The sequence below is a fragment of the Galeopterus variegatus genome, unplaced genomic scaffold, assembly GCF_000696425.1.
Source record: "Galeopterus variegatus unplaced genomic scaffold, G_variegatus-3.0.2 Scaffold1269, whole genome shotgun sequence".
In the NCBI taxonomy this organism is placed as follows: domain Eukaryota; kingdom Metazoa; phylum Chordata; class Mammalia; order Dermoptera; family Cynocephalidae; genus Galeopterus; species Galeopterus variegatus.
In genome coordinates this window covers 279,929-307,648 of record NW_007727380.1, presented here as the reverse complement: position 1 = coordinate 307,648, position 27,720 = coordinate 279,929, and the positions used below count along the sequence as shown (strand labels likewise).

Genomic DNA, 27,720 nt, shown 5'->3' with positions numbered 1-27,720 from the left:
ACGTAGTTGCTCTAACACTGTCATTTTGCCTAACTGCAGCTCATATCTACTTGGAGAAAGTATCAAGACGTTTCCTGATATGTTTGGTGCTTACTCAATGCCAAGTTTAGTGCCTAGATTGTATCATGTTTGATGGAAAAGTAGATTGAATTTCTGCCTCATTTTCAAGACTTGTGCTGTACGAGCATGCCACTCCCAACCCTCGGATAACCTTATCCCACAGCCTTGGTGGTGTAATGAATTTGCCTTGCACAGGTCTGCTGCTTCTAGAGGGCTAAGCAGGGGATCAAATCTGCCCTTTGTAGTGAGACAAGCTGCCAGAGAAGTGATTGATTTTGCAGACAGAAGTAGGACTTCAAGGAAGGAATAAGCAGATAAGTGGGGTAATGAGTAGATACTACTACTACTTTGCACTTAGTGTCTTTTATCTGAGCATCTGAAGGCAGCTGTGTCCTCAAACATCAAGGCCCTGTAGTGTAAGGAGAAACTGGGGTCTCTCCTTTTACTCCGTGGTCCTCCTCCATAATTGATAAGTCAGTGAAAAGTCTTTCCAAAGTAGGATCAGTGGTAAAGATTTTTTTTTTTTTTTCCTTTCTCTGGGAAGCTAAGTCACCAGGATATGAAGCAATCACTCTAAAAGTTATCTTGATCTTGATGCAATGTTTTGTATGCACTTTCCCCTACAATGTTTGAATCTGAAAAAGAAACTTCTACTGTACCAAGTAAAGCATTTACTGTATTTTTTTAATCCCTTCTGATTGTGTCAGACTCACTCCCTCTGAGTAATTCTCATTCTTGCATGTATGTTACTCCTCAAAAATTTCCCTTGTAAATCTTATTTTAGGCCAAAGTCCTTAGACAGTAAATCTTTCAGACAGCTTCAGGCCATTATGGCTCCAAGAAACCATTGTGAAGTGAAGCTGTGTTTAATAAGGTTGATGGACCCTGTTAGAGATGTCTTTGAATATGCCTTCATTAATTTTGTACACATCTTGTTAATTCAGACAAAGAGGGTAAGTTGCCAAGCTAAAATTGTTTCCTTTTAGCAGACTATGACTCAAAATTCAGAAGCCAATTCCTAGGAGAGTTAGAGAACAATACTGGCTGCCACATGTTTTTTTGTTTTTAACTTTGTTCCTTATTTAATAGAGACTGGAATAATTTTCTGGACATTAAACCACCAAACTTATATATAAGTGACATTAAATAAATTCTTTAGCCATTTCTCCATCTGTATCTTTTTTTTTTCTAGTTTGTTTGTGTGTGATTTTTTTGTTTGTTTGTTTTTTAAATCACAGAAATCTTCTGGTTAGGAGAGATCTCAAAGGTCATCAGATCTAACCACCCAAGCAGTCTGGCCTTTAATTTTATAATTATAGTATGTAAGTAACTGACTTATAATTAATTCCCTTAGGAGGTAAGAGAACACAGACTCATCCAGTCTGTCCCCTGGCAATCAGAAAAATATCACTGGATATGTGGGGGAAACACAAACTAGAAAAGAAACAAAGAAGAAACAAAAACCAAAAAAAAAAAAAAAACCCACCACTTAGTGCATGGCTAGATGCTTTGTGTTTTATGGTTTCTCTAAAAACAAATTTTCCTTAACAAACATTTCTTTTAAAACACAAATTTTATAGTTGGCAGAAGATAAAAAAAGAACGATGTATATGTAATTGTGTCTGTGCAGCCATCTCTCATTGTGACCAAATTCTTTTGTGAGCTGTTAGTTCAAGTTAAGACAATTAAAGATAAAATGTGAAAGAAATTGTGTGTTCATCTGTGTTTTGGATGAGAAGGTGCAATACAGAGAACATGAAGATATCACATGAAATCTCAATGTACTATTGATAATTCTAATCTTTGATATTTTCTCCTTCAACTTTATAATTTATAAAACACTTTATCTCATTTGAAAACCCTCACAGTGGCCTTGTATATGAGGTGAGGTGATGTAGGTGGTGGTATCCCCATTTAATAAACGTGAAAATGAAGCTTCAGGTTTTCCCCAAGACCACAGACCTGGTAAGTATAACAGCGCAGACTTTATGGCAAGCCTTTTGACTCTAAGCAGTTGTTCTCCAAGCCAAGTATGAAGTGCTTTCCTGTATAGCATCAGATACAGCCAATCAATCTGCTATTATGAAGTGCTATACGAAAGGTCAGTAACTACTGTTATCAAATTTATCCTCAAGACCTGGGTACTCAGTTGGTCATTTTGGGTGCAAATATTTTCTACAGAAAGGAAATCAACTTATAAACTACATAGGAAGAAATCATTTGCTGTGACTGAGTCCACTTCTGATAAGGTTTTTACAATTCCAAACTCATTCTTCCCCAAATCACTCTTGTTTCCTTTTTTTTTTTTATTAAAAAAAAAAAAAAAAAACCCAGAGGATGCTTCTCTTCTTGCTAGATTCTACCCTTTCAGTATAAGGTACAAACCACCTTCAACACAACTACCTTGATCGTAATGTGTCACGTTTTTCCTTTTCTTGTTTTCGCTTAGTTATGTCTTTCAGTTTGTGTGGGGGTGCTGCTCACTTCCCGTCTTTCATGAGATAACTTCCAGTATACTTGGACACTCATTATACTTTGAGTGTCTGATGCATCTTGTCATCATTTTCTTAGTGACATCTAACCTTCCATCTCCCACTTAATTTACACATCTCTTATATCTTTTATAAGACTCAAACTTGGAACTTAAAAACTTTTCAGCAGAGAAAAACAGATGTTACCTTTTACTAATGTTTTCATGTGCTTATTAGAAAACCTGTCCTGGTTATCAAAACTTAACAGATTTTAAAGCAGAACTTGAGGCAGCTGAGAGGGATGCCTGAGATATAGCATTCTGGTACAGCTGGGATAAAAGCCCTAGACCACTTATAGAAATACATGTATTTCTCATAGTTAATTGTAATAGGTACTGTAATTCAGCAGAACTTGAGGCAGCTGAGAGGGATGCCTGAGATATAGCATTCTGGTACAGCTGGGATACAAGCCCTAGACCACTTATAGAAATACATGTATTTCTCATAGTTAATTGTAATAGGTACTGTAATTATGTCAAATATGGGATACAGTACTGAAAACGGGGAGAGAAGGAGAGCCACCTGACACTCACAAAATAGTTGCAAAGTATTGGGACACTCGCTTTCTATCTTTGGGTTTCATATGATCAGTTTATAAAACAAGGTTTGGTTATATGATTTCTAAAGTCTCTTAATGACATGATATTCTTTAGTTCTATTTTTACCAGTACTTACAATTACTGCTTATATTATCACCATAAGCCAGATATTCTTTTTCATCCTTTATCTTTAGAATACCATATTTCTCTCCAGAGACGGTGACAGAGCCCTTTCTCCCATTCCTTCTCTTCTTGCTGGGGTATAAGAAGAGAAAGAGGCACTGTCGTTGTGGGTATGTCCATTTAAAGTCCTAGGAAATAACAGACAAAGGATGTATGAGTGGCTGCTTAATTGATTGCCAACTGCTAAAGACTCCTAGTTCTATAGAAGAGTAATGGTGAAGAAATGGATCCTTGTGTTTAAATTCCTCAATTTGTCCTGAGAACATAAGCCAGCCCCTATTGGGTGGGAGGTCCCCAAGACTGGGGATCTGTTAGGAGGACCGGTTTTGCTTTACAGGTCTAAATGTAAATGTTAGTCCCAGATGGGCAAGGAGTTTAAGTCTCTAATTAGCCCTGTAGGTCAGTCTTTAAAGAAACAAGGGTGTTTCTAGAGTTTAAAAAGGCATCCTGTGCAATTGTTTGCTGAGGGTCAGAGGGCAAATGCTGTTGTGACAGTCGGGTGGACTTGGCACACTTCTCTGGGGAGGATGAGACGGAGAAGAGGAATTTGACAGTGATCTTCGGTGACAGCAATAGCAGAAGACAGTCCTTCAAATTCTAGGGTCTTTCTGATATCCTTTCAATTCACATTTAGATTTTCCATTTTTAATCCAGGGAGTTAGAAAAATAAAGTCATAGGAAATAAGAGGTAATCTAGCTCAGACCTTTAACTTCAGGTAAGTTAAATCATAAAGCCTTCTGGAAGCCTAAAGTTACCTTAAGTTATGAGAAAGATACAGGGAATTCAAGTCCAGCACAGTCTTGCTCTAACACACCTTGCTCCTTTGGCTTCCACCTTCCATGTCTAACTCCACCTTGTTCTGGATACATAATTTCATGTCTCTTTGGCCTGTGCTGTTGCTTTAATTTAGGAATATCTTCTCTTCCTCTTCTTTTTAAATCCTTCTCAACCTTGAAAACTCAACATTCTATCTCTTTATGGGGAATGAATCAATCCTCCTTGTGTTCCCATAGAACTGTAACTTGTAACTTAACACTTAGCATTTATTTTAGTTACTACTTCACATACATTTTATCCTGACTGTAAACATATTATTTTTTACATCTGTCTCCTCCACTAGATGAGGAAGTCTGAGGACAGATACTGCATCTTATTCTTCTTTGGGTCTTATTGCAGGACGATGTACAAAAAATACACAGATAATTTATGGAGGGAAATGCGTGTGTATAAGAAGAAATGAAATAGTCTCAACTGACTGTCTCTAATACTCTTTTGAGTATGTTAGCAGTTACGTTAGAATAAAATCAAATCAATGAACTACTAACTAAAATCAAATTAACTAGCTACTTTTTACTTTAACCTTGACTTTCATTTTTTGGTCTAGATTTCCTGTTAGGAAGGAAGAGGAGGGAAAACTTAAATTTGACAGTTTTCCCAATTAGGTGAACCAGTAAGCATTTTTGACCTGCTCCATCCTAGAGTAACAATGGAGATCAAAACCAAGCGATTGTCTGAGGATTGATGAGTTTTAGTTTGCTTAAGTAGTCTTTTAGCTTTAGTTATTTATAGTTGCTAAATAAAAATTTAAGAATGTAAGAATGTGGACCTTTGGAGAAATGAGTTAGAGAAGATGCTAAACGTGTCTTTTAAAGAGATGCTCAGACATGAAGCATAAGTGCCCTGGTTTGGTCACAGTCTTACAGATTCAGGCCACACCACTTATACTGTCATCAACTCAGCCTTTTGACATCATAGCTTAAGTCCTTTACCCCACAGATAATCTGTCTGAATTACAAAATCCAGTGAATAAAAAGGATTAAAGAAGAGCTTATAAGTAATTAAGATAGGAGTAATATTGCCATTTCATTCACTTGACAACTGAGTTACAAATAATTCCTTAGTTTTATTTTTCATTTTGTAGGTGCCAGCTCCAGCTTCCCCATAGCATAGCTTGTGTGTGTACATGCACACACGCGCCTGCACACATACCTTCCGATTATTTATAATATGGCCTGACTTTGCCACATGCTTTTTTTTTTTCTGTGACTTAAACAAAACACCTCTACTGGATTCCATTTTAAGAAATGATTTCGGGCCGGCCCCTTATGTGTGAACTTGAATATTAACCCTTCTGTAACTTGGTTTCCTTATCTGAGAATTGAGGAGAGTAAAGCCATGCCTGCTTCACAGACTTATACATGGATCAAAGCAAGACAATCACCTAGCAAAAAGAATGTGAATGCTCACTCTGCATATTTTCTAAGCTACAGGCAATATAGAACTAAGTTGGGTATCACCCTTGACCTCAAGTGCTTATATTATTGTGAGATTCATGAAAACATAATTAAAAAGTAATAAGGTAAGGTCTACAATAATATAGGTATCTCCAGAATTGGGTGAAATTTTAGAGGAGAGAGCAACTGGCTGCCTAGAGAAAACAAGAAATGACCAAAAAAAACTAAACCAAAACAAACAAACAAACAAACAAAAACACACAAGATCTTACCTAGTGCAATGCTAGGTACACAGCTGATGTAGCAGGCACTCAACAAGTGTTTAGTAAAACGGAGGTAACGAGGTATGTGGGTGTTAAAGAATGCATTTGAGTTTGCCCATCAGAGAGAATAGAGGAACTAGTGTATGCAAAGCTACACAATTGTGAAATGTGAGATACGTGTGCTTTATGGGCTGCAATGCATGACACATTCTAATGCTTTTATTATGCAGACCCAAACTACTGCATCCTCCTTCAACCACTAAGACTTTTCTAATAAAAGTACTCAATTAAGACTATCCTAGCTAGAAATACAGACTGTTTTGCAGCTAGAATTGATCATGGGGTTCTCACCAAAGCATTTTTACATACTCTTCAAATTGAACCAAAATGGAAAACCATCCCCAGAGCTTACCTCCAAACCTAATTTATAAGCTCTGTTTTCTTATTCCATGTATGCTTCACTCTTTTCTGTACTTTGGGTCTCTGGGACAAAAATGACCCTAGGAAGTCACTTATTTTTATGTGTCTATTATCTTTTTGGACCAAAGCTTTTTATACCCCACACAAAGAATGAGTGGAAATGGTTTCTAGAGACAGGTGCTTTTTCTCTCATGGCCTGTTGTCACAGGAGGAAGATTATACCAGCCTGCTGACATTTGTGCCTGGGAGAGCAGCCAGCTTCTCCAGTGCTCAAAAGCACCATGGTTTCTTACACCTAAATTACCTCCACTCCTCTGCTGGAGAGGGTAGGGAGTCAGTTATCCTGGGTCCAGCTAGGGCTTCAGTCTTTCTTTTTTCCTGATCATTTTGACTCTTTTTTTTTTAACGTCATTTTTCTGGCTTTGTGTGGCAAAGTGTTCTTGTTTTGTTTTGTTTTGCCAAAATATATTATCAGTGCAGTTGCATAATAAAGGAATAGCATCCCTGAGAAGTGTAGAATTTGAGAATGTCAGGCCCAGAAAACTCTTTAGAAATCCCACAGGACTTGGCCAACCCTTTGCTGTAGGGAGCTGAGTAAGAGGCTAGGTAGTTACATTAAGGTGTCATATCATAGCAAGGCACAGAGTGAGTAAAGTGGAACTTTAAAAAAATTGTAAACCACATTTACGTTCACATTTTTTTTTTCCCTTTTTGTCTCTTTTTTACTGACCGGTAACGGGATCGCAACCCTTGGTGTTGCGCCCGCACCGCGCTCAGCCAGTGAGCGGGAACCGGTCTCCACATGGGATCCGAACCCTTGGCGGGAGTGCTGCCGCACTCCCAAGCGCCGCACTCTCCAACGGGCCACCGGGCCGGCCCTACGTACACATTTTTTTAATACTTAGGATATAAGGGGAGTACAAGCCTGAATAGCAGAGAGGATGAGTGGAAACAGGGCTCTTAGAGTGGCTTAATTCAACCCCCATGGTCCACAAAGCAAAGGTGGCATACACACTGGTCTGGGGATTCACAGAGGGGGTGATCCAGGTTTTCCCAGAGTCACACACCTGTGACTTCTCCTGTTTCCTGGAGCTGAACAGTCGCTACCAGTGGACACATATCCTACAACTAAATGTGCAGGCCAGCGGGAGTTGAAACCAAAGAAGGACATTGGAACTCTTTGGCAGCAAAATGTGATTTTTTCCCTCTGAATGTCTTAGGACTTCAATGTCAATATGCTTCCTTTTTTTTTTTTTTTTTTAATGAAACTATTTGTAATCAGATGTTTTTATTTATTATTTTATTTTTATTTTGCCTAGGGATTTTTTTTTTCTTTTTCCTGGAAAGGGTGGAGATGATTTACGTAATAAAGAAAGCTGAGTTGTCTCAAAATACAGCCTCCAGGAAGAATGAGGCATCCCCTGCCCAACCTATTATTTCTGCTGAGGAGAGAAAAATTGGGGAACTAAAAGCAAAGCCTAAAATCACCAGGGCTGAAAACTTGATAGAAATTAACTGTTCTGTAAAGTCAACTACCTCACAGGCTCATTAGGAAGAAAATACCACAAGGAACAGATGTCTGATATAAAGCTGGTAAGTTGTGTGTCTTCATCAATGGTGAAATTCAGGTCATGATTAATAGAAAAACATGAACTCCAAGGAGGCTAGAATCACAGTTATGCAGGATGACAAATATGTAACAACACTAAGACTAACAGAGTGAAAAACTGAAACTTGGGGCTGGCCAGTTAGCGCTGGTCCAGGGTTTGATCCCTACACCAGCCAGCTGCTGGGGGATAAAAAACAAAAAACAGAAAATGAAGAACTGTGACTCGGACAAGGGAAATGTTCAATTTCAAGTAATATAATCAATTTACTGGCAGTGCCAGTACTTAACTCAAAGTCCATGACTCTAGAGACAGTACCCTTTCATGTACAATTCTTCAAGGCAAGATAGATTGCTTTTTTGATGGTTTTAGTTAGAGCAAATTATTAAAAATTGGAATTATATTGGAATTCATTCCCATAGGAAACCAGAAGGTAAGGTAATGTGTTATGCAGTTAGCTCAAGTGAATATTTGTCCATTATCCATTTAGTAAAAAGGGATTAACTTGAGATCACACAGTTGAGACCTGGACCCCAGGTTTCTACATGACTTCCTGCTGGCAATTGACTGTGTCATGTATGACCACTTACCGTGCTGCCAGCCATATGCAGGATGTGGTAGTAAGTAGGAAAGCCAAGGACTGAAATATAGTTTTAATCTGATTATTGAAACATGAGATGATCTAGTGTTTAAAAAAATCATAATTTATGGAAGGTATTTAGCAGCTGTGTTCAGAACTACAAACATAAATCAATAAAATGATAAAAGGTACTGAAATTTACTTTAGACCCTATCCTGAACTAATTACTGCTACAGGGTTGGTTAGGAAAGTTAAATGTTATAATATGGGGTGATATTTTGATTTTTAGAGAAAAGGTACTGAAATTTACTTTAGACCCTATCCTGAACTAATTACTGCTACAGGGTTGGTTAAGAAAGTTAAATGTTATAATATGGGGTGATATTTTGATTTTTAGAGATGAAGGTCCAGGAAAGTTAACTAAAACTAATATTCAAACAAGTTGGTTTGAATGCCCAATTAATGGTAAATTGCTAAATTAATTCAATAAGACCGTGTAGCAATTTAAAATCATAACTTAAAAAAAATACATTTACTCACCTGAGAATGCACTCATATTAGTAGGTTATTTTTAAAAATTAGGCATATGTGTGTATATATACAGATACATATATACTTAACAAAATATGTCTTTAATATTTAATATCACATGTAAGTTTTGTAAAACGCATATATTTGTGTGTAATGTGTATACCCAAATTTTAACAGTGGTTTCCTATAGGTTCTGGGGTAAATGCCTATATTTTATTGCATACACTCTGTGTTTTCTACATTTTCAACATCATATTTGTGGTCTAAACAAACAAGCAATATGTATATTAAAGAAATCCTGAAGAAGTCATTTTTATGTGATAAAGTAACCAGAGTTTCTATTTCAATAAGTATATAATACTACAAAGAAAAAAAAACTTGGAAATAGTTGACAAATATGTCAAAGGATTAATTTCTTCATTAAAAAGAATGCATTACTACTCCATGGGGCAGGGATTGGGGGGAAGGCAAGCATATGAATAGATCATTTAAAGAGGAAATGCAAAAGGCTAATGAACATTTTAAACACATTTTATCTCACTAGCAGTGAAAGGAATTCATATTATAATAAGAAAATATTTTTTTGTTTATAAAGTTAGGCAAGATAATCTTCTATGTTATGGTAGTTATCTTCATACAAATGAATTTAGTTCAGTCTTTTTGGGAAATAACTTGATAATGTACGCATAAGATGATTTAGTAGTTATCTTCATACAAATGAATTTAGTTCAGTCTTTTTGGGAAATAACTTGATAATGTACCCATAAGATGATTTAAGCTCATAACCTTTGACCCAGTACTTTTTGTTGTAAGAATACTTAACAAGGGAAAATGCTCATAATATTATGATAACTCAAAAAAGTGTTATATTGTTTCTGATCTTAACTTTGTTTACATACCACAGAAGACCACGGAAGACCATGGAAGACCATGGAAACTTTTAACAATAATTCTCTCTGAGTGGTGTGTTTATGTTGACTTTTATTTTTTCCTTTGATTTTTCATTTTTTTGCTGCTAAATATCACGTTATTTTTATAATTTAAAATGTTTAAGTGCACAATGAAAAACAGTATGAGGAGAGGTGATCTTATCTCTGTATGTTTGTAGATATATTTACTTGGACTGTTTTGGAGCCCTTCAAAAGTAAGGCACTATCTAAATCCAGGAAAGTGGGAAAAACACCATTATTACTATAATCATGACTATCTGGTAAATTAGCTATAGTGCTGCTAGGACATGACATTGAATAAGGGATAAAAAGGAGGTGGTAGAAGGAGATATGAAAATGCAATTTAAAAATACAGAACAGTGTTTGTGTGGAATCTGGTACCAAAATGTATAGATTCTGATTTCGATTACATCATTTAGCAACTTGAAGACAATTTTGGTGCCTTCATCTGTAAATGGCAATAGTCATAGTACCTAAATCATAATTTTTATGAGAATAAAATGAGTTTGATACATGTAAACAGCTTTGAAGTGTATGTGACCCATAAAAAGTTCAAAGAGAGAATCAAAACCCTGTGCACCATTTTACCTTTTACTTAAACATTTATATAAATAAAAAGTTACATCTTGAGTACAACTGAGATTTAGGACAGAACTCATCTCCCTTTCTATGCCTGTAAGATATACACACTTTTCAGAGCCTAGCTGGTGACCCTAAAATGAATGCGATCTATATCTTGCTTTGAAATTTATCCTTAGACTAAACAGGAAATTGATTTGGGAAATAAATTTAGTGGCCTTCAGTATCTTCCCCAAAAGCTACTTGTCACCAATCTGAGGCAGTAAGGGAAGAAAATTACTTAACTCAGGAAAATCAGAGCTTTGAAAGTTACTCAGTGTGTTCTGTTGATCATCCTTTAACTTTATGGTAACTGACACTTTAGATCTAATTGATTTTGTTCTGCTGTAGCTTGGAAAGTCCCAGCATTTCTTAGCTTTCACACATGCTCTAAAAGCCCCAACCTTTTTTGACTCTTACAGGTTTATCATGCTGATGAGTTTCTTTTGATAAATAATTATTGAGGATTTGAGATACTGAACTTGGATTCAAAGTATCATTTTTTTTTCCTTCTATTTCAATTTGATACTGTGCTTTGATTTTTTTTTTTTTTTTTTTTTACAGGAAAGGTATTTCTGTGAAACAAGTATCTATCTTATGAGAAATACATTGGGAAAGCAATCTAGTGTTCAACTTTCTAGTTTATTCTTATAGAGTAAAATTGTTTAATTGAACTTATATTCCTTGAGCTTTTAGACACTAAATGTGATATGATAAAGATATTTTTTTTTCCCTTTATTTCAATTTGATTCTGGGCTTTGTTTTTTTTTTTTTTTTTTTTTTACAGGAAAGGTATTTCTGTGAAACAAGTATCTATCTTATGAGAAATACATTGGGAAAGCAATCTAGTGTTCAACTTTCTAGTTTATTCTTATAGAGTAAAATTGTTTAATTGAACTTATATTCCTTGAGCTTTTAGACACTAAATGTGATATGATAAAGATAAATGTACTCTAACTTCAAAAAGTTCATAGTCTAGTGGAGGAGACAGATCAGTATACAACTTTTTGTACTAAGAGGAAGAATTTTATCACCACTTTTACATGTACTCATGTAGGATAAGAGAAGATTTAACTTCAGCCAGGGGTTGGAGAAGTCCTCACAAAGGTAGCACTTAAAGTACCTGAAAATATTTGAATGTATCAGATAAAGAATATGAAAGCATTCCAAACCGAGGGACAGAAATAGTCAGCTGGGGCCAGCATATAGTTAACAGAGTGGAATATAGAAAACATGAAGCTGAGAGGTAGTTTGAGGTCAGATTTTGAAAAGCCTGGAATGCCTGTCTAAATAGTTGGTTTTGTCCCATTGGCATTGAGGCACCCAGAGGAGTAACATGATCAGAGTTGCTCTTTAGGAAAGATGAAGTGATGGTGAGGGGCCCTAACGGGAGGGGAGAAAGTAAAGCATCATTGCTGGATATTCCTTTTTCTACTTCAGTCTGCTAGATTTTTAGTTAAAGAATAGAAGGATTGATATATTCCCACTTAGAACCAGCTACACATTCTCAGAATATTAACTGTTGCTATAAAAACAAGCCACCAATTTTTATTTTAATTTAAATAATGACTACCTAAACTTAGCCAAATTTACCCAAGCCCTTAGTCTCTTTTAACTTCACTTATCTCTCAATTTAATGAAACTAAGTCTTCATGATGGAACCCATCATCTCTATTATCTCTTACTCAGTTTCACAAAACCTAAACATGTCACTTCCTCTACACCTACCTCTACCTGTTGGTGCAGACATAGGCCCGAGAACACAAAATCACTTCCATTTCTTACTTTCTAGAATTTTATAGTTGCCGTTTTGTTGCCTACTCAACTCCACGTAAGATATATTAAGAACTTCAAACAAATATTTTCTATGTCCCTAGGATTTATAGACTTGCTTAACTTTCTCATATAGAGATTATAAGATGGAGCCATTGACATTTGGTGTACAAGGGGTCTTCAAAAAGCTCATGGAAAGATTCGTATTAATTTTCAATTCTATTTTTCCATGAACTTTTGGCATTTCAAATCAGAGAAAAATATTATTCAATAAATAACGAAGATCAGTCATTTATTTTTTGTGGCTAGGAGTGGATCCTCCTTTGTTTCTCATACAAATATAAATTCTGGAAAGTTAAAATAGTTGTGTGTAAAAAGAATTCAAAAACCGTGATATGATTCTGTAGTATGGTTGCATAATTTTTTTTAACATTGGGCTGGGAAATGCCTTTCGAACTATGTCCAAAAACCAGTAAGTATAAGGGAAAAAAATGATAAATTTGTCTACAGAAAAAATTAGAATTTTTGTACATCAAAGAACAAACCATAGCACTATATGCAAGTTTGAAAGACCAGTTACACACACATATACAGACACATATGCAGAAAAATATTTTCAGCACTTACGATAGAGATGAATAACTGTTAAGGATATTCAACAAAATATTAATATTTCCTTATTTCTGGAAGGCATATGTGTTGACCCCACATCTTCGACTTCTATTGTTGAAAGCTGTAGATTTACAGCAGAGGGACTTTCATCCAGAGGGCAGTGCTGAGTCCTAATTCCCAGCCCACGAAGCTTTAAGGAATCTGGGGAAATGGCTGAGAACAGAAAGTCAGGAACTCTAAATAGAGTTATTCTGACTCCTGAAGACGTGGGACAGCCACTTAAAATCTTTGAATTTGTTTTTTTATCTACAAAATGTGGATAATAATACTTACCTACCTCACTAGGTTGTTAGAAAAATTAATGCACCCTACTAAACCTTTGAGATCGACAGATAAGCATTACGGTATAATGAGCACAGAAAATTCTTGCTTCTTTGTAACCTCCTGCTTAAATAAACACATGGTATTTATATCATGTACTCACACTAATTCTGAAATCAAACATTATCAGATGTGCTTTAATTAGCTCTTTTATGGAAATGTTTGTGCCAAGTTCAAATTCATAAGGACTATTAGCTAATTTTTCATTTGAGGATATCCTAAATCAAAAAACATGGATTTTCCCCCAATATATTGTTCCTTTTTCTTTATGTCATCTAAATATATGAGCAACTAGACTACTTCAGTTATATAATACAGAAATGATCAAATTGAGCAACAAATGTCTAAGTAAAATAAAAGAAATAGGAGCATTCCTCTAAATTACTACCCTGAATACTGGAAAAAGACAAAATCTGATTTTTGTTATGGTCTTCAGAAATCATTTAGTTCTGCCCCTAATTTCACAAATGAGGAATCTGAATCCAGAATGGTTAAGTAACTTGCCCCAAGGGCACAGAGCTAGCTAAAGGCAGAGCTGGGAACAGAGCCCATATCTCCTAACTCCCCTTCCAGTGCTGTTTTCCCTCAACTATTCAAAGTTTTCAAGTAGCCACAGTGGATATATTATCTTAGATTTTTTTCCAGAATCTTGGTAGATATGTTAGAGACCATAGTCAGATTTAATTATGTCAATGGCTGAGCTGGTGCCTAGAAAGAATATGACTTTTTCATCTGTCAAATCCTGCTGGGACTCTTGACTCTGTGAAAGATAAAGTTTGTTTACATTTTAATTGTATATCATCAACACTTGAGACTGTAAGACCTAGATTTAGGGATTCAAATGGTTTTACTATTCCCATTAATGTAAAAAAGAATCCAATAATGACTTTCTGGGCAGTTGTGCTAACAGCATCTATTCTAGAACATTGATTCTCAAGCATGACTCATTCAGAACTGTCTAGCAGGCTGTATAAAATCCAGTTGTTAGGGCTGCAGCTCTGTTGAGTCTGATTCAGTAGATCTGGGTCCAGGTCTAGAAATCTGTTTTTAAAAAGCACCCTGGATGATTCTCAGAGTCATCCAAGTTTTTGAACCACTGGAATAGAGCATAGCTTTAAGGAAACAACCATTTGCTTTTTACTATTGGCCCTTAAGCTGTCAGTGGGTGTAGAATTTAAATACATGGTACAAATAATTATACTGCATTTTGTAATTTTTTTTTTTTTTTTTTTTTTTTTTGCCTTCTAGCCAGTGTTCATTTGGTTAATTACAGATAGTAAGAGAGGTCATTCTTCCCAATATTTGAGTGAAGAAGAGAAAGTTTTGTGTGATATAAATTTGTAGTGTTACAGAGTATTGTCACATTCATGAATACTTGAGATCAAATTATGGAAGATTTTTTGGGAAAAAAGGAAACATTATTACCAATAGTTCAGGGCCCTCAAAATAAATACCACTCCAATGACCACATCATCTGTTACGTGTATGCATTTTATAGATGCAAAAGTAGAAGTAAAGAGGAAGTAAATCAAAGGTCATGAACATATTTACAAACTTTATTTCTGCAATGTATATACTAATCTGTTCTGGCTTTGAATTTTCTTCTAATCTAAAATTTAGAAGCAATCTATTCATTTATATTCATCTTGGCTAGTTGTAACTTACAGGCAGAATGGAGAGAATTGGCTATCTTATTGGGGTGTGGAGGGGAGGTGATGCTTAGATATAAAACTAACTGAATTACAAATACTCGGCAGTACTATGTGAGTATTTTAGTGAATCGCATAATAACCATCAGGGTGTATTTCATCTTCACTAAATTATGATGACCAAGACCAGATTCTACATAAATGTCCTTATGTATTTATATAAATATATTTTTAAGGCAAAAGCCAATTGGTATGTCATGCATTAAGATTTATTCTATTAATTATTTAAATAGCAGCATCATGTAAAATAATCATTTTTTATTGCCTATTTACTGTAAAATATGTATGTTTGAGCATTAGTTAAAACTGGGTGCAATAAAGTAGAGAAAAGAAATATTCAAATAAATAAGCTTTCTTTAAAAAAAATAATGGGCACATTTCCTAGGATTTCTATTTCCTGTAATATGAATGTTTGTTTGTTTTTACAAGTTAAGGGGCCAATGGTTTCAAATTTATTAAAACATGCTCTGAAAAACCAAGTGGTATATGTTGGCATTGCTTGGTATGAAACCACGGGCATTTCTCTGGGGAGAATAAGTCAAAAACTTTTCACCTATCAGGCAGTGAGTTTAGTTTTTATATTGAGTAAATATAGCAATGGATTGAGTATTTTCCTCTTATTTCTAACTTTATGTAATCATTCTTGAAATCCCAAATCTAAATTTTTTAAAAAAGCCTTCCAAAAACTTTCCCTGAAGTTTTACTTTTCAGTTGAAAAGTGTAAAATAACTTTCTGTAATGCCTTCTGTAAGTTGTGGTGGTGGTACGGTTTGTCTGGAGAGATTTTGTTTTGTTTTTAGGAGAAAGTGCACTCTCTTATGAAAGACACAGGGAAAGTTTTACCTGTCTGTCTCTCTCCTGTTTTTTTTTTTTTTTTTCTTTCTTTCTTTTTCTTTTAAAGATTGGTGATAAGGAATTCTAACTACTTAATGAGATGGGAGAGGCCTCACTCCATTGGAGTGGAGGAGTCCAGGTGGAAGTTGATGGATTGGACAGGTAAAGAGAAGAGTCCCGCCCCCTCATGCCTATAGTTGGGTATATATTAGGGAACCTTAAATTATGTACAGAGAGAGAAAGAGAGAGAGAGGGACTTGAGTTCTGTTATCTTCTTAGTAGACTCATATTGTAAGGGTCTCAGAGGGGGTGGGGGGGTTGGCAAAATCCTGGAGCCAGAAGAGAGGACAGCAGCATTGATCAATCTTACAGCTAACATGTTGTACCTGGAAAACAATGCCCAGACTCAATTTAGTGAGGTAAGGATTTTAGATTTTAGCACTCCATTTAGAGATGCTTTTTCATTTTTATTTTTTAATTAAAACTTACATATTTGTGGTTCTTGGTCACCCAATGTAATGTTTTTGCAAATTGTGTATAGGAGTCTCCTTTTCTTGGTTAATGTTTTCTGTGGTGGCTGTAAGATTTTTTTTTTTTCTTTTTAAGTAGGAGATGAAAGAGTAAGAGAAAAGGGAAAAGAAAAAATTCTGGGTGACATTATGTGTTCGAATATCTCAATATTTAGGAGTTTGTAAAATCACTTTTTATAAGAACAGACTGAGAAAGCAGATCAGATTCTGCTAGCTATATTGAAATGACTCCTCTGATGGGTATTCATGTAACAGTAAGACAAACTAGTTGACTGTCTTAGCCTAGTTCTATCTTCAGATTTCATCCTAAAAGCAAATGAAGCTTTTTTCCCCAAAAGAATCAGGTGAGCTTTTTTTAAAGCCATCTCTGTTTTTAATTATATCAATCCAAAGACCCACCTAAATCCTGAAGGGACTTTAGTAATGCCCCTATTGTCTAGCGATTGACTTAGACTTTCACTATGTAATGACAAAGTTATTTTGGAGCGACGTATTGTTAAATATTTATACATGCATATATGTAAATGTGTATTATATAAAATTTTATTTACGGAATTGATATTGGCCTTTCTCATCTCTTCTCAACAAGTTTGTTTTAGGGATTTAAATCACTGGGCAAAGGAATTAGAGAAAAAAAAATCCAACTCTTAAAAGAGACTGTAAAGCTTTGAGGAAGTTTCCTAAGGTTGAGGGAGGTCTAACAACAATATTAGTTTACATTCCTCAGAATAGGGCAGCTGTGTTGACACTAATCAGATTGGGGGTGGGGGGTTGTGGAGAGAGTTCAGTGCTTTGGATGAAAATGCTTGCAGGTGAATGCTTGGAAAACTAGGCTAGACTTTTTAAATTGAACTCCTGAAAAATCAAAACAAAATGCATAGTACTCCAGTGCAGACCACAAAAGGAAGCGTTTGGCAAAGGGCAACAAAGCAGGGCCCGCACGATTCTATTGACCGTGCTGTTGTCTAGACACCTGAACTGTGTAAATATAACAGGGGAAATATCGAGTTATCTAAAGAAGGAAAAGGAAGTGCCTATTTTCCTTTAAAACATTCAAGCAGGCTTGCTTGTCCTCAGTAGAGAAACTTGAGTTTCTTGTTTTACGTTAATATTGAAAGTTAGCTTAAAATGTTACCAATCAATTAAAAAAAAAAAAAAAGAGGTTAACGTATAAGATCATCTTGTTTCTGTTGGATCCGATTTTGTCCAGTTTCAATCATTAAGAAAATAATTAAGAAAATCATCTGTCCGTCATATCATATCTGACTTTCTTCTTGAGAGATTTCACACTGTCTTTATATGTGATTTCTGTATGTCTGAGTATAAGGGGAGAAGCAAGAGTCGGTTCAGACATACCTGTAAGAAAAGCGCAAGCTTGGTGAAAAGTGGGAAAAAATGATTATATTTAAGTTAAACATATGTTGCGAGCAAAAAAAACCTGCATAAATGCTGTGATTGGAAGACATTGGTAGGAATTATTGCCTTTTATGGAGGTGAGTCATGTCGCATGTGAGAATATGACATCCTTATGATGAAAGGAGATACCTTTACACGTATTTAAGTTTTTCAAAACTTTAAGTAAATGGGTGGCCAGCAGCTCAAAAGGCAGCACTTGTCTGTGTCCTAGTGCAGTGCTGCTGGGGTTCAGGGAAGAAATATGCATGTGAAACGTATGGCGGCACTTCTCTACCAGCGGCTTTTTGCATATCGCAGTCATGACTTTCGTATCCTTCTGGCAGCGAGCGTCTTACACGCGAACTTCAGGGCTTGACTGCCACGTTATTACTGAAGAATAGCTTTCTTTTCTGTATGGGGTTCTGCTGCAATATCTAGTCCTCTATATATACGTATTTATACATCTGAGTGTATGAAATGCCTGGAACCACATGGCCCTGAGAATCCTAAAATGTAATACAAGGGTTATAACATTTCGGGATTCACGGTTATTAGTAACTGTCAATATAAAAGTAGCAATCTGCTATTATCACACAAGAATTGTTGGATATTGGGCAGATTAAGAATAAAAAGGGCATAGAACGCCCATTGGTGTGACAAGTATTTAAAAACTATAACCGGTTTTCTGACTTTAAATAATTTTTAATTTAACTTGCTGGTAATTTCTTTGCATTGATAACTCAACGATAATATGAGAACACTGTTCCTTTTCTGCTCTCTTTTCCACAGTTTTCCGGTTCTTTTCCCCTAAACAGAGCTGGATTTGGGGAAGCTGTTAATGAACAGGAAAGTGTCGGAAAGGGAGGAGATGGGGCACAGTCGAAAAGGGCAGGATGTAACAGGCACAGTGTAAGGCTCTGCCCTTGGGTTACAATGGAGAGGCCTCCAGCAAGCTCCACTCCCCAGTGCCAGGCTTGGAATAACAAGCCTCTGGGACTGGTCTTTGACTTGGAAATTGAGAGGCTCAAATGAAAGGAACTTCTTCACCGATTAGATTTTAGCGTGACTTTCTTGCTGAAAAACTGAGCTAGGGTGTGTGTGGGTGTGTGTGTGTGTGTGTGTGTGTGTGTGTGTGTGTGTGTGGTGTGTGTGTGTGTGTGTGTGTGTGTGTCTCAGTGTGTCAAACTCCTTCTTAGTGATCTTTGCTAAAATTCTCCATGGGAATTTTACTTTGGTGAATGGGTTAACGTATTTTAGAACTAAGGGAGAATTCGAGGTTCATATACCAAAATACCTCTTTTACAAATCAAGGTTAAAATATATGTATATATATTTTTTTGAGTAGAGAAAACAATATGTATATGATTGTTTCATTTACTCTGTTCTCCTTAATACCAAAAAGATTAAAAAAAAAAAAAAAAAACACTGTAAGGACTATTGTGATTCACAGTAGATGGCAGCAGTATCAGCTCTGGAGTCCAGGTCATTGTCATTTAATTGACCTCTGGGCCTGCACGTCAAGGGAAATACTCTTTCCTATTCCAATATTGTTTTTACTGACTGATCCATTAAAAAAGAGGGGTGGGGGGCTTGATTTTTCTCTTGATAGTTAATAAATATATTATATTAAGCTTTCCTGTGTTGTGCTTCTGAGATGGTTAGCCTCTTAGAAGAAGACACAGTAGGTAAGAAGAATTTACAGGTTTAATTCCAGTGTCACCCAGGTCTGATTCCTCACTCTGTGCTGTGGCCTCAGATTGCACTACTCGTTTTACAATTGGGTGCCCTCAAGCCCAGAGGGGACCGGGAGAGAGATCTTAGATCACAGATCATAGATCATACCTTCCTTCACTACTACTGGAAAAATGAGCTGGTGACAATAAAGCACTTATCTTTTACCTAGATAAGGAAAAGCATGTTTGTTTTGTTTTGTTTTTTAGAAGAGCAGTGATCCTCAACAGGGGTGTGGGGAGTACAGTAGGAAGAATAAATGGATGTCTGGGGTATCCATAACAATTGAACAAATACTAGTTACTCTATTATCACACTACATACATTTTCTGAATGCAAACTTTAAATTTTCTTAGGTGATGAGCGTATATAGAATTTAGATTTTTGTATTCTGCTTATTAGGGGAGTATATATATGAGATCATAAGATTTTATGTCTATCAAGGAGGGATTTGCATCAAATGGTTGATAAATATGTTACCACAAATGCACCCTAGCTTTCTTTGATGTATGTATGATCGCTCTGTTTGGAACCTGACCTGGTGGGATAGAGAGGGATAGATAAAAATCCCTCCCTTCATAGTAAAATTATTAAACTTTTTTCTACTATTGAATATTTTTTTAACTTCTACTTGTTTTATGTTAATGAAATGGAAGAGTGAACACAGATAACAAAAAAGGTACCTCACTGAAAAACAACTTGATTATTTTTAAAATTTCCACAAAAGCTTTACTATTTTGAAGATAAAATATTTTCCAAACCCAATGGACTCTTAGTTTCAGGGGTTTTTTTAAATGTATGATGAGAAAAAGGTCAAATGACTAAAAGAGCCATATTGTCCAGTGACGAAAAGCTTTACTATTTTGAAGATAAAATATTTTCCAAACCCAATGGACTCTTAGTTTCAGGGTTTTTTTTAAATGTATGATGAGAAAAAGGTCAAATGACTAAAAGAGCCATATTGTCCAGTGACGATTTAGTGAAGTTTATGAAGCGTATTCAGTAGGCTAGTACATTTTGGGTTTGGAAGAGAATGGTTTGAAATGTCAAGGTGAGACAATGATCTAAATATTAAGCTATAAATCTTATTTATAATCTTCTCTTAAGAACACAATTTGGAAGCACAAGAAAATAGTGAAGGTGGCTTATTAATGTGCTACCTCTCAAGCATTTTATAATTTTCACTTACACTTTTTGGTTAAGTTGTACTTTGTCAATACTCATAAAAGTATTATTGAAGAGGAGAAATTTAGGTTAGAAGGACTGATGCTCTTTTTAAGTAAATCTTTACTGACCATCAGTTATGTATAGAATCTAAAAACGAGTAAGAAACAGTCTCTACACTAAGAAGTTTATAGTTCATTGGAGAAATGAGCCAGATATACATACACTTATAGTACAGGGCAGATCTTAAGTGCCATATGAGAAGTGTGAGCATGATAAAGCATCAAAGAGAAAGAGTTCCTTGAAATAGAAGATTTAAGAAGGTCTATGTGTGTTTGTGAGATGCAGTTGCACTTGAAAGGACAGGTAGCACTTTCAAAGTCCTAGAAATGTAAGAGGGAAGGAGGATTTCAGGTGAAGAAATAAACATCAGCAGAGGCAGAGAGGTGGGGTGATTGCTAGTGTGCTCCAAAATGTCAGATGTTCAGAAGGAATTGAATTGGAGGTATGAGGTAATTAGGAAATAAAGTAAGAAATGTAAGATCAAGTGGCTCAGAAAGGACCATCCATTGAGAGGAGAGTGCATTTAGTGGAGTGGCAATGACAAGCCATAGAAGGGTTTTGAACAGAGGAATTGTGTAATTGGAGCTCTAGTAGAGAGCACTTGGGGAGGACAAATGGCTTTGCTCTAGCTGCCCAGAAGTATAAAAATGTATCTTTCTGCATTGCACACTGACTGCTTGTTTTGCAGGAATAGCCATCACCTCTCTAGAACCTTTGGATGGGAAGGAATGGATTATTTCTAAGGTCTCATACAACTTGTGTGTTTTCTGCTCATAGCTCCCTTTAATAGCTGTCGTCCCTGCTACAGATAAGTTAGGAATTACTGTTCTTGATTTGTCTTTAATTATGACTGCTATTCCAGCATAAGTATTAATAGCACCTATTTTCTCACTTTCAAATGTACACCAGGTAGAAGATAAATGATGTGATAACTCTATAAATAAAGATACCATTCTTTATTTCCTTCTCATTCTCAACATACCACCTCAAAATGAAAAAGCAGTATAAATTTGGCTGTAAACCAGATATAATGATTTTGATACACCAGCATAAACCATTTAGATTATTTCCCCCATTAACAGAAGCATTTTCTTGCAACCGAACATTAATGAGAGCTAAATCACTGCAGTAGACACTGCGATAGGCATCATGAGGAAAGCCGAAATATGTCACAGCCACTAGCCTCTGAGAATTCACAATCCTAGATAAGATGCTCATAAACGACTCCAGTACAAAACAGAATTGCAAGAGACACCTGAAGTGGAGTTTAAACTGATCATGATGAAGGTAATATTTCACGTGGTTTGAGGACCAGAATTCAGCCAAGGATGGGGTGAGGGGAGGTCATTCTGTGTAGAGGGTTGGAAAATTAATTAAAGTACAAAGAAGAACTGCACTGGACCAGATAAAGGAGCATGGTATACTGATTTGAAAAGAGACTGTGTTGAGTTAAACACTGATATGTATTTAATATTTATGTCAAAAATTGAAAGCTTTTATAGAAAGAGCAACAAAAGATGGTAGGATGGTTGATATCACTAGAGATAGAACTCATGCATGTTTTGAAAGTGTGAATGGAGTTCAGGATTTGAGATTCAAAACTTTGACTACATGCTCTAGAGGTGATAAGTGGCATTCTTCAGCAAGGCAGAAGAATTAGCCCAAATGATTGCTTGGGCTGGGAGGAGTTATAGATTACCTGTTCCCATTCCTTAGACTTCTACAGAGACAGATATGTTGTCTTACCCTTTATAGGAATTTGGTAATTACATTTTAAAATGAATCAAAGCTAGGAACAAAATTCATACTGATTCTCTATGTCGATTATAAGTTAACATTATTTATTAAATGGTCATCTTAGAATCAGGACAAGAAAGCGTTTTTCTGTGGTCACTGCTCTAAATGCAATTAGTAATCCTGGAGCTGGGTGTTTGAGAGACTATATCAAGAGAATATATTGGACATTTGTTCAAATGAGAATCCCAAGTGGGAAGTAATAGAGCAGGAGGAAACATGAATATTCCATTTCAAAAATGGACAGCCCCATCAAGTCAAATAAAAACAACAACACATTAAAATCTTGGTATTTCAAATTAAAAATAAAACTGCCATAAAATTTTCAAATTTGGGGACAAAGATACAAAGTTAAGATTTAATATTTGAGGAGAAATATTGGAAAGAGATATGTCTGTACCCACATCAATATCCTCTTCTTCCACAACCTCCTTCATCACTTTTATCTCACCCAGGAAGAAAATGCAGGCCATTGAAGAGATGATACTAGGGCAGAGGAAGGCAGACCATGGGTGGCTGGGTGACTGGGAGCTCAGTTACTTGATTTAAAGGCGAAGAGAGGCGGGTGGAGAGAAATCTGTGCTTTTTGATAATTGGAGAGACATACAAGCTTGTATCTCATTTCTTTCTCTTCCTTAACAACCTAGTCCTCCACTTGCATAAAATAGACTTTGAAAGTATTTAAGGTTAGAATGTAATTGTGCTGCTTTTAACTCTTTGCAGACAGGGAAAACAGTGAGGTTCCACAAAATACTACATTGTTGTACGAACTTCTTTGAAGAAATGTGTAGCCAAGTGATGTGTCTATAAAGTCTTCTTAGATACAGTACTTTATACTTTTCCACATTTGATTTTTTTATTTGATGTGATAGCATACCTATTCTATTGAAAAAGCATTTCTTTTCACTTTTTGCAAAACAGAAATACCTTGGAAATTTCTTTTTATGTTTGATGATGACTAATTTTATACACTCTGATTTTTAAAAGAAATTGTTCAAGTTTCTTCTCCAAAGACAAAGTGAAATTGGACTGTTGTGTGGATTGGAGCTGAGATGGTTTTAGCAGATATGTTCACCTGTCAATTTAAAATTCAAAAACTGGCATTAAGATAAAACACATGTCAGTTGTAGGTAGAGGGAAAACTGGCAAGAATAATACATTTTTGGAATGTTAGTGGATGTGTGAGCAGATATGTTCACCTGTCAATTTAAAATTCAAAAACTGGCATTAAGATAAAACACATGTCGGTTGTAGGTAGAGGGAAAACTGGCAAGAATAATACATTTTTGGAATGTTAGTGGATGTGTGTAGAGCATAGATTGATATTTCATGCAAAACTTGTAATCTGAATTACATCTTGTCTTTGTTTCTTAAATGGCAAAAAAAGAGAGATTTCCTTATAAAAGCTGGAAGAGGGAGTTTTGAGTCAAGCTGTGGTGTGTTGCCAGAGGCGGAAATTTATGAAACACTCTTGTCAGCTATTCTGGAAACACTACAAAAGAAATAGTTCCACTTTCTTATTGGTGCTAAAGCCACTAATAGGTACAGTTTAGTATAATACCCCTATGAGAATTACCACCCCCAAAGTGAGCTTGCTTTGGAAAGAACTCTGTACAGGCATTTTCTTTTTCCTTTCAAGCTTGCGCAAAACACCCAAAGGGGCCATTTCCAATCCAGGCAGTGATCTTTCTCAAGTTTATTCTTTCTCAGATCACAGAGACAATGGGGAATATGCCCTGTTTACTCAAATCAGTCTGGATTAGTGTCACTCAATTGATGGAATCAGAATTAAAAGGAAAACCATTACCCTCTCAAAGGGTAACATCAGATGTTTTGGGAATGGCTTGATTACTTTTAAATAGACCATGGGAGACTCTGTCACCAGACTAAGTTCGAGAACTCTACAAGATATACACAGGGAGAAACAGTAACATTGGGTGAGGGAGAAAGCTCATTATAAGCCTTAGGCCTGAGAAATTATTTCAACAGACAATCCCAAAGTGCTTGAAAGGCAGAAAATCAGAATAGTGAGATTTCAGAGAAGGCTCTTTTTCTGCTTTCTTTCTATACTCCAACCCCCTCACCCCAAATATTTATCTCCAGGTTCAATCCTTTCCAGGTAGTCATTAAGGCCCTGTTAGAGAGCTACTTCACCCTTAAAAATTGCTTAGGTCCTCTATTCAGAATAATGCCTCCATCCTCTGAACTCTTTCTTCTCTGTTCCTTCCTCTTTGCTCTCTACCTGATGCCTTTTACCTGTCTCCCAACTGAAGACTCCTAGACAATAGAGGATGTGTCGTATTTATCTCTTTATCCTCTACAATGCCAGTAAATAACACTAAATAATATTTCTTGAATGTAATGGGGCTGTGCATCTGTTGCTGTTGCTTGAAGAGGTATTGTCAGATAGAAATAGGGTGTATTGTATATACCTTAAGAAAGGCTGTTTGTAATGACCTGTGCAAAAAGAAAAGCGATCCCAAACATTATGCAAGCCTTGTCCACCTGTATGTTCTGCAGGTAACCAAATCTTATGGTTTTCTTTGACATATTTTAAATCTTTTTTTTAAAGCAAACCTTTAATTATTTCCATTATACTTCAAGTGGTTAGAAAGTTTTTAAAAGACAGGGCAATTTCCTAAGTAAAAAATGACTTGTACTCTAATAGGTAAATAGTGTAAAGTGTATGCTGCTTTCACATAATTGATTACCCATGAAGACAGAGAATGTGTTTGATTTTTTTAAAAAATGAACAGATTAGATTTTTATCTTGCTTTGCAGTCACTGTTTAAAAGTGTTTACTTGCTTCCACACTGTTCCTTTAGTTCATTTTGTCCCCTGCATGTCTCTTGATCATCACCAGAGATGTAGGTGGCTTGGTCTGGGTGAATAGGCCTGATGATTTGCAAACACTCTCCTTTTTATTTTCTATGGTGTTATTACTAAAGGATGTCTGAGAAATCTTGAAGTCATTTTGCTCTTAAACATGGTGCCCTCCCTTTTTTTCTTAAATAAGACACTAATGAGCTGTTGTAGTTATTAAACTGATTGATAGGGTAAATAGAATGAAATGAATAGGTGAGTGCCTTTTCAAAGTAAGGTATGTCTTCTGCATGGCTAGAAACTTCAGTTTTATTTTGCAGTTAAAAGTGACAGCTTAAAGAAACACACAAGTGTTGAATAAGTCACCATACCTAATTACAAAGCATAGTAAATCACTAAAAAATTTAATTATCTCCAATATAATAAAAAAATATAGCAATCAGCAAAGAACTTGACAAGCCGAAGCAAATTAGAAGTCATCATTTTCTTTCTTTTTTTTTTTTTTTGATGGCTGGCCAGTAAGAGGATCTGAACCCTTGTTCTTAACCAGCACCCTGCTTTCCCAAGTGAGCTAACTGGCCTTACAAAACAGTGTTCCTCACTTGAATGCCTATGGAAAAGTAAGGCCGAGTAGTACACTCCTTGTTTTGTGTTTCAGTTTTCTAATTGCAAAGAAAGGCTACTGTTTCAATCCCTGAGTGTTATAGAGTCTGGAAAATAAAGTCATGAATTTACATCATTTGCAAGAAATGGTTTGTAAGTTTGATAAACTACAATCTCATTTCCTGAAAACATACATTTGTAAGCCATTAATTATGGCATTATTCTAAACTGAATTATGGCTAACTGGGTGGAAAATCAGGGAAATTAGACAGGGAGGGACCAATTTTGTGGCCTATCTACCAGAAACTAAATGTCACTCTAAGCTTCTTTCTGGGTGGATTCTGTCCAAAGCAACCTGCATTTGGCCATAAGCACTATCTCTAGGAAGTAAGTAGTTATACATATGACCACAAAGATTTGGATTCTTATTGCTGACCTAGATGCATTAAAAACAAAATGTAGATCATTGGGTAAAAAACACTGTCTTGGCACAAATGTGTGTATGTGTTCGTTTTAAGGAAGTAGAAGCTCGTTAATAAACTTGCCAGCTAGGCGTGAGCTACCAAGTATTACTCACTGCATTGTGAGTGACAGGACTGGCTATTCTGCTATTAGTTCCCATAAAAGCTGAAGCTGAAAGCACAATTCCCACCTACCAAGACAAAGCAAAACACAAAGTAAAGATCATAGAGATTATTCGAGGATACACTATAACATTCGTCTGGCAATAGTACATAAAGAGATGGATCTAATTTGGACATAGACTTACTTCAAGGTAAAAATCAATACTTAGTTGCGTGAGAATAAAAGATACTTTCTGAAAGTAATTTTTATTTTGAAGTGTTTAGCACTTATTCTTTTATGCACTAGTCCCTGAGCATCTGCTATGTTTCACACACTGTTCCAGGTAGTGGGGATTCAGCACTGAGAAAGCCAGATATTATCTCATATATTTATTGTCTACTAGAAAAGATCAACATTAAAAAATGTTTATATGTATTATTAGTTTCAATTATGATTATGTGATACAAAGGGAAAGTGCTATGAAAATGTGAAACAAAGGAGAACAATCTATTGGTGCAGTCAGAGAAGGATTCTGGGAGATAATGTTTAAGCTAAAAACTGAGTTGAGAAATAGCCAGCATCTGAAAAAGACTTGAATACTAAAGGAGTTCACCTTTGAAAAACTGAAGGAAGTCCTATTTGGTCAACGGAGAGTTTCAAATAGTGTCTCATAGGACATGTAAAAAACTTGGGGCCTTGGGCCGGCCTGGTGGCGCACTGGAGAGTGCAGTTTCTTTCAGAATTGAGATGGCCTCCTGACATTTATTTTGTTGATTTGTCATGATTACTAGAAGGGAGTATTTACTAAAATCATAGAATGTAAAGCTTATTTTTTCCTTAATTGAGCCCTACCTATAATTTAGCTATATTTGGATCAAGTTTTAACTTCAATACATCTTACACTTCCTGTCTTTTCAAATGCTATGTGTGATATTTATTGACATTGTTGTCCACTTGATCAGCCAACTTTGTATTTATTTGTTTCCCTTGCTGTTGGAGCTATTAGGGATTTCTCTCCTAATTTATGAAATCTTGGCCCTCAAAAGAATCTTGACGCTTTGTGTCAGAACATAAAACATTCTAGTAATCTCTCTGCCTTTCTAGGTTTCTGTATGCTTAAATATTTTATTCTTACATTTTGTTCATTATAAGGTATGAGTATATTTTAATTCCAAGCATTCACTTTTTAGAATCATTTTAGAAGACACAAGAAGTGAAACATTTTGT

At 35.8% G+C, this 27,720-nt stretch overlaps 1 protein-coding gene across 7 annotated transcripts in view; it reads left to right on the top strand.

The window, feature by feature from the left end:
* Positions 1 to 27,720, top strand: part of TP63 (tumor protein p63) — a 162,969-nt gene that overhangs the window by 23,664 nt on the left and 111,585 nt on the right. For 3 of the 7 annotated variants that reach the window (XM_008575977.1, XM_008575978.1, XM_008575980.1), the window contains exon 1: positions 16,066 to 16,245. The exons of 3 other annotated variants lie outside the window; for them this stretch is intronic. In XM_008575977.1, coding sequence (XP_008574199.1) covers positions 16,204 to 16,245 — 42 coding nt within the window. In that variant the 5' untranslated portion in view covers positions 16,066 to 16,203. Of the gene's footprint in view, positions 1 to 16,063; positions 16,246 to 27,720 lie in introns of those variants that run through there. One more of the 7 variants, XM_008575981.1, reaches the window with a different exon arrangement.